The following is an 8,667-nucleotide window of genomic DNA, read 5'->3' as shown; positions in this document are numbered from 1 at the left end:
ATGGCAGTTCATTTTAAACTAATGATATGACATGGATAAACACACACAGAAAGCTCAGCATGAATCGTAATACTTCAAACAGAATGGATACAGTCAGCTTTATGTCACTCCAGCATTGTGGGAGTGAGTATAAGCTCAAATTAAACATATATCACACATACTGTATCACAACAACAAAATCTTGTCTGTCAAAAGCCAAATCTCCTTAAAAAGTGTGTGTGTTATTACCAACAACGTGCTTTAGTCTGGGTGTGTTTGCAAAAAAGACTCATAATGATCTTAGACATAGTGTGTGTGTGTGTGTGCGTGCATGCGTGTGTGCATGTATGTGCGTGTATGTGTGTGTGTGTGTGTGTGTGTGTGGGGTGGGTTGGATTAGCCAGATGGAGGGGCAGGAATCACCTGATAGGATTAAACCATCAACCATCTGGTGGCCATGCTGCTTACTCTCACACACTTTCACACACTTTCACACACAGACAGAGAGACAGACAGACAGACAGACAGACAGACAGACAGACAGACAGACAGACAGACAGACAGACAGACAGAGAGACAGACAGGCGCACACACACACACACACACACACACACACACACACACACACACACACACACACACACACACACACACACACACACACACACACACACACACACACACACACACACACACACACACACACACACACACACACACACACACACACACACACACACACACACACACACACACACACACACACACACACTCTTGTGTTACCATGTTCTAGGTATCCCTGCGTTCCTTCCGCGGGGTCGAGTCTGCGGGCCCGTCGGCCATGTTTGGAGTTGTTGTGGACGAACATGTTGTCGGAGACTGACAGGACATGTCCATCAACACTCACTGTAGTCGATACCACCACCTGAAGAGGGACATGACAGGATGGGGGGGGGAGGGAAGAGAGTGAGTCAGGAACAAGGTTATATAAAAGAGGACAAAGTTTGGTGAGAAAAGGGTCGAAGAGTCAAAACAGAGTGTGGGGTCTAGAGATCACAGCAAGGAGGACTTAAAGCGTGACACTTTGAAAAGCTCCTTAAATGTAACCCGTTATCACTGCTATTACCATCACACTGAACACACACTTAGTAAGTGTGTGTGTGTGTGTGTGTGCGTGTGTGTGGTGTCTATCCTCCTCTGTTGAATAGTTCCTGATGGGTCCAGCCCTTAATTATCTCCCAGGGAAACAGAGCTGTCTTCTCTGGTTCCACTACAATAGAGCTGCACAATTAGAGGCAGAGATACTGTCACACATTCGCTACCGTACAACTCTGTCGGTCCTATCACACACACACACACACACACACACACACACACACACACACACACACACACACACACACACACACACACACACACACACACACACACACACACACACACACACACACACACACACACACACACACACACACACACACACACACACACACACACACACACACACACACACACACACACACACACACACACACACACACACACACACACACACACACACACACACACACACACACACACACACGTGCCATAGTAATAAATCTATCATTATCTTTTGTGCGTCCAGTATCTCCACTCAGCCTCAAGTGGTGTCTTCCTGATTGTGTTGTGGCCATGAAGATAAGGAAATAATAAAGTCTGCACTGCCTTAAATCTTATTCTAAACCCCGCAACATCCTGGGTTTCTTGCTTGCTTTCCAATTCCTCTTTCCTTTCTCCCTCCAACACCCTTTTCTTTTTCTCCCTGCATTGTGTGTATATTTATGTTCTGACTAGACAGGGTCAGGGTCTCGTGTTTCCTGTAAAGACGATGATAGCTTGTTTACTTACAGAAACACACACATTCCTGTGTTTGTGTTACAATAAACCCCAAAGTTATGTGTTTTGTTACATGTGGAAACACAGGCAAAGAAGATAGAGACTTAGGACATGAAAACATGCACAGAAAAAGGTAGAAATAAATGACGAGAGTAAAAAAGTGCTGTGGTTTGTACCTGGAACCTCCTCATGTCTCGTGGGTTTCCTGCATTTTTTAGACAGTTCTGGTTGCACTTGAGGAAAAACTTGAGGAAGAATCTGTGGAGGAAGAGAGGACAGGCAATATTTGGCGGTTAACATGAGACCAGAGTAAAGACTGCTTTTCTCCAATACATATGAATTCAAGGTTAGTCTCCAACACAGACAGAACCCAAAATACAGACATAGAAATTAATATTTTACACTGTTGGAAAGTCAAAAATGAATTTCCTTGTGGATATGCGGAACAGCTATTTGTTGAAAAAATCCATGCGAACTGAGATGGCCTTGACATGTCACATAAAGGCGATAGATGAACATAAAAGGCAAATAAAGCAGCACACTCCAACAAAACTGGTGAGCAAGTTACATTTTTTGAAAATCTTAAGTTGAACCTTCAGTTTTGAATTTTTTTTTGTGAATCCATATTTCATCATATTTCTTAAAACCCTCCTTTCTCTGTTTTTTATCGTCAGTGCTTCTAGAAACATGTGACGCCACATGGCTGCATATAGATTAAAACCTTGTCGGTTAGGATTCATATACAGTGAAAAACATGTGAAAATATAGATTTTAAAATCTACGGAGGTGACGCTAACCCTGATGTCAATGCTTTAAGCAAAGGGGAACTATGTTGACATTGGGTGTTTGAAACGGGACCATATGTCATGAATCTATATTACAGAGTAAGTCAAACACCCAGATGGCCATCAACAGCTAACAAACACATCCAGGTTGTGTTTAGGTGTGAGCCAGCTGGCCGGCATGGCAGAAACAACAGAACACACTCGCACAATAACAAAGACCGACACACACATGCATACACGTTTATGTTTGTTACATCTGTGTATTAAACCTCAAAAAATGCAACACAACTTCACACGCATGGAGATGATTCCTCTACGTTGCATTCTGAGTATAAATCTTAATCTATGTATTTCTGATTCTCTTTTGTTGCTTTGTGTTCGTACTAGAGATGGACAACACATTGATATATCGATATCGTCATATACTGTAAAACTAGATCACTTAAAGTAAGCGTATTTCCCTGTTTTTAAAGGCGGCATTACACTACAGTGATTTCATATTTTAAACCAACAGACTGTATAGCTGGTCTAGTATTTGCCATAACCCAATTAACTATTATATCCACATTACTTATCAATATTTATGAACAATCTCCTTGTGTATATATTTTATAAAGCACCCAAAGTCAACCCTACAATATTGGTGCAAATACATTTTGAGGGATTTAAAAGAGAAAAGTGATATTTGATTGACACATCGCCCAGCCCAAGTTCGGTTGCAAAAAGGTTTTGTCTTTTCTAGATCACATTAGTTTCCTATTGTTCTCATAGTGTTCTAGAAAGCAGTCATACATCAGCAAAGCACCACCTGTTGAGGACCACCAAGGAAAATCAGCATCTCTTTGTAGCAACAACATATTATATTAGAAAGTTCCACAAAGACAGCGAAGCTTTTGTATTTAATTTCCTCCCATTGTGTCCCCTCTCTGTATTTATCTTCATGCAGTTAAACCCCATGCTTAAATAATTTCTACTGTTCAAGAGATGACAGCCCTTGTACTGGATCACCAGAACAATGCAGAGGTGTGCGCTTGGTGTGTGTGTGTGTGTGTGTGTGTGTGTGTGTGTGTGTGTGTGTGTGTGTGTGTGTGTGTGTGTGTGTGCAAACATGTACTCCACATGTGAGTGTATGTGCGTGGGTGGCGGTGCAGCACAGCCCAGTGGCAGGTCTGAGTGTAAAACTCTGCGTTAACGAGCTCAGGCTTCGTTGGAACACTGGTGCTGGGATTCTGCATGCCTAATTATCTTGACCCCTCACCCCCAGGTGACAGCCTATCACAGCGGAGGACAGCCACGGTGACCCCTGCTGACCTCCCACTGTCTACTCCTTCTCATAACACTAGCATAGCGTTAACACGACCACCTCAGCTGACCCTCCACCGAACATCTCTGTTTAAAGGAAGCTCACACGCTCTGCTCATCTGCCTGAAATATGAAAAAACTAAAGCAGCGGTGTAAGAAGCGTTGAGATCTTTACAGAAACTTCATCAGTCCTGCATTCAAATATCTAGCATGTAAGAAACCATAATAATTACTGTACTCAAGTTCTAAATCTGTTGGTTCATGTGGTGCTTTATGTCTGTGAAATGTAGATCAAATGAACTTAGCAAATGTATACCGGTAAAAGTACAAAGCAGCATTAAACCTCATAAAGCAAACCAGGTACTGGAAATGAAACCATTTAGTTCGATTTTTTATATGTTTTTAAAGTTCAGTGTTTCATAGGCAGCTTATTCACTTTTTACGGCCACAGCAATCTCTGGCCTCATGTTACTTGACATACAATGTTTCAAAATGGTTCCACATAATATAATTTACAGATGTATTATATGGGAAAGAAATAAAACAGTTTTTTGACGGTATCTGAAAGGTACCCTGAAATGAAATATCAGACCAGATCTTTTTAAGTTTTAAAGCCTAATTTATTTTGTTGTGTATTTTGTTCTTTGCTGCTACAGACACACAGTTCACTGCCACTTCCTACAATCTGCAGTCAGCCCACACTTCTATCTTGTGCTTGTTAAAACACAGGATACCAACAATACAGGTAGTGCAACACATTTTGTTAATCAAAACATTCCTTGATTACTAGCCGACCAATATGTAAGGGGAATGAGAACGTCTCTCACATCTAACGGCGAAAGACATGTACCTCTTAAACCATAAACTGAATCACCACTACGATCTCCTATGTATTCATTTAACAATTTCACAGTACAAATCATTTCCATCTATCATTGGCTTATCTCCCTTCTGATCTGATGATATTGCTCATTATTTTTCATATTTCCATTTGGTGCTCAACTCTATCCGTTTATTTCCTGAGAGAGCGTTTTCTCTCATTGATTGCCAACAGAAGATATTCTACATTTTAATGCAGTATGTGTGCTTTCCTCTTCCCCCTTCACTTGACCCCATCTGGCCTAATCAACTCCGCTACAAAAAGGCCCTGCAGCTACACATACGCCTGCACACACACACAGACACCTTGTGTGAATTGATTGGCTGGTCCAGTCACTGGTCGTTAAGAGGCCTCCAATTAAACCGGGCAATTATAAGAGTCTGAATGACTGTGGGGGAGGGGAGCACTCTCCCCCTCTCGCCTCTATCTCACTCCCCCTCTCCGAGGCCCGATCATGTTCAAGTGATAACAGCGCTGTTGACCTTTGCTATACTGTGAGTAGCACACTCAGAGAGCTGACCCGGCTCACACACACACACACACACACACACACACACACACACACACACACACACACACACACACACACACACACACACACACACACACACACACACACACACACACACACACACACACACACACACACACACACACACACACACACACACACACACACACACACACACACACACACACACACACACACACACACCACACGCACGCACACACATGCACGCACACAAACCGTCTGCAAGGTAGTGTAAGAATGGTAGCAAGGGGAATGTATACAACAAAGAAAGAAGAAACAATAAATGAGAAAAATAAATAAAGAAAGTATGAAGACTAGACTCCAAGATATTTTTACGCTCTTGTCAAGACTATTAATTTGGCATTTAGCATTTTAAGGGCAGTTTAGATACAGACAAGAGACATGGGGAGTACCACTGAGAAGGGTATGACATGTAAAAAGGGTCTCGTGCCACATTTGTGTTCACACAGTTACTGCTGAGTGTTTTACAAGGAAAAGATCATCAGTATTGAATTACCTTTGAACAAAGTGGATTCAGACAATTGTGTCTTTTAATGTTGTCTATATGTTCGAAACGTACAGCATTGTTACGTTTATGAGAAGGTCTTGGTTATAGAGGATTATGGATACAGTATGTTTATTGTGAGGCTTACAAGAACCCTTGGTTAAGGTGAAGGAGAGGTGGTGGTAATGCTGTTCAAAAAAGCCTAACCGTAGCCCAATTGAAAAGTCCGGAATGACATGTTATGGATCTCGTTATTATTAAGTTATTCATTACACCTTACACCTCTGCTGTTCTTGGGGAATAAGAATGCGTCATCAGACAAACACAAAGCCATGGCATATTGTTTTATCACCTATGTTGATATGGCTCACAAGATAGAACACATTAAATGCTTATAAATCCAGATGACACAGAGATACGTCAGCATTGGTTTGGAGCTTGTGGTTCTGGTCACCTGATGAATGTAAGTCCAATATTCACTCTTCTTCTGTCTCTGGTTTAACTCCTTCGAAACATGCCCGGTTCTTAAGCTGCTGCTAAGTTTGTGTGTTTGTCCTTTGCTTCCTTCTGCTGTGCAGGGGGGGGGGGGGGGCATTTAATTTCAATCAAGTCTACCTGTAGTTCAATGCCTGTTCTTTCAGCTTATAAACATTGTTATGTAGTCAACCACATGTGTCATTTTAAGCTGCTGTTTATTCTTGACCATGTTAAGGTAATCAACCATGCTAGTCTTATTTAGCCTGTTAGCCCCACAGATATGGAGGAAACCGTCGTTGGATGCTGTTTTTTTGCCTGTTAGCCATGGTGCAGGAGTGAACAGCACCGTTACATCCATTATTCAGTGGCTGAGATGGCAATTATGGCTCAGAGCACAACTGACATTAATATTTAATATATAGGGCTAACACAGACCTGAAGAGAGAGAGACAGGAAGTGACAGAGTGAGGGGATCCAGAGGGGGCATTGGGAAGAGTGAAGAAGAAGAAGAAGAAGAAGAAGAAGAAGAAGAAGAAGAAGAAGAAGAAGAAGAAGAAGAAGAAGAAGAAGAAGAAGAAGAGGGGGATATAGAACCAAACGAAGGAGAGAATGAAGATTGTGGGAGTTTTGTTTTGACCACCCTCCTGTCATTTAAACAGTTACAATGACAACAGGGCAAGGGTGACATCCAGGGGAATTCCAGCTTAATGGGTGTGTGTGTGTGTGTGTGTGTGTGTGTGTGTGTGTGTGTGTGTATGTGTGTGTGTGTGTGTGTGTGTGTGTGTGTGTTTCAAAAAGAGTGCGTCTAAGGCTGAATGTCTGTGTCCGTTTTATTCCCTAAAGACTCGCTATTCTACTGAGCCAAGAATAACGATGCCGCCTTGGAAGAGAAAAAAACCAACAACAAAAAAACTCTCCAAAACACACACACACACACACACACACACACACACACACACACACACACACACACACACACACACACACACACACACACACACACACACACACACACACACACACACACACACACACACACACACACACACACACACACACACACACACACACACACACACACACACACACACACACACACACACACACACACACACACACACACACACACAGCGTTCTGGTGAGCTGTTGCTGACAGGTGGAGAAATTGCAGTCAGTTAGTGCAGACAAACTGAACAACAGATCAGTGCTTTTGCTGCTCCTGCCTCCTCTGTCTCTTCTCTGTCTCCTCGCTTCCTTTAGATGTCTTATTTCACCTGCCTGCCAAGTTTCTTGGCAGAGCTTTTTGACAGAACGATGATTTTCACCATCTTCCTCTGCGTGCGTGTGTGGGAAACCACTTGCTAATGCGTGTGTACCTATCCTAACTGCCAGTAACTCATCAGTTACTAGTTGCACGCTTCAAAAACACAACACCAGTTTGCACAAAGAGGAAGCCTGTTTGCAAACTCATGCATAAATATGATTCAAAACACCTTTGAGTAGCATTCCAAATACTGTAGGCCAGTATAAGAGCTATGTGGTTATACTGTCACTATCATCATATGTAGCATGGCACTATACTATTTCCGTTAAAGATCATTTTCCTTCTAATCTGTCATTTCAAATAGCTAATCTAGCTAATATTTGAGAGTTTCCCTCTCAGTCTGTTGATCTGTCAGATCAATTTCCTGTTTCCTGTTTACACTGAGTGCTTGTTATTGTTTAATGTGATTACATCAGATAGCATTGCTGGGCCCCGTGCCCGCTATCTGAGTAGTCATGCAGTAGGAAAAACAAGGATATGAAATACTATTACGCCCTCCATTCTGCTGTTATCACAATAATAATGTGATGCTGTATTGCTTCCTGTGGAGGAAATGCTTGTTTTTTTTCTTTGCCTTTGTAGTATCTTGTTCAAGAGCACTTCAGCAGAGATAAATCTAGTACGTGGCTCCATACACGGTGCAGGGACATCCCCTAAAACCAACACTCTGTAAATCTGTTAGGAAAACTACAACAAGAAAGGGTTTGATGTGGTTTGTGTTCATTAGGAGTTACAGGCCAGAGGTGTGGTACGTCTATAAACTGATAAGGTGTTTTCTTAAAGGGTTAGGGAGATTAAAATGACAGAAAGAAGGGAGTAGATGAGAAGACATTTGAGATAGAAGATACATTCATTTCACTTGGAAGAATAACTGGAAATCCATTTGATTCTGGCTTCAATAATATGTGAGGTTAACCAAGTCTTGCATAACGTAGAAACTGTAATGCCACAGCCCGCCTAAGAACTTCAATGTGTAAAACTGATTCATTGTATTTTTGTTTTTCA

General features: G+C 42.0%; 1 protein-coding gene across 2 annotated transcripts in view; it reads right to left on the bottom strand.

The window, feature by feature from the left end:
* The window catches only part of LOC117458279 (transcription factor COE1-A-like), a 79,537-nt gene that overhangs the window by 23,929 nt on the left and 46,941 nt on the right, over positions 1-8,667 (bottom strand). For both annotated transcript variants that reach the window (XM_034098657.2, XM_034098656.2), the window contains exons 7-8: positions 2,034-2,115; positions 763-904 (exon numbers count right to left, since the gene is read on the bottom strand). In XM_034098657.2, the coding sequence (XP_033954548.1) occupies positions 763-904; positions 2,034-2,115 (224 nt within the window). The remainder of the gene's footprint in view (positions 1-762; positions 905-2,033; positions 2,116-8,667) is intronic.

This window comes from Pseudochaenichthys georgianus, chromosome 14 (genome assembly GCF_902827115.2).
Source record: "Pseudochaenichthys georgianus chromosome 14, fPseGeo1.2, whole genome shotgun sequence".
Lineage (NCBI taxonomy): Eukaryota > Metazoa > Chordata > Actinopteri > Perciformes > Channichthyidae > Pseudochaenichthys > Pseudochaenichthys georgianus.
The sequence above is the reverse complement of the archived record's forward strand: the minus strand, read 5'-3'. Positions and strand labels throughout refer to the sequence as shown.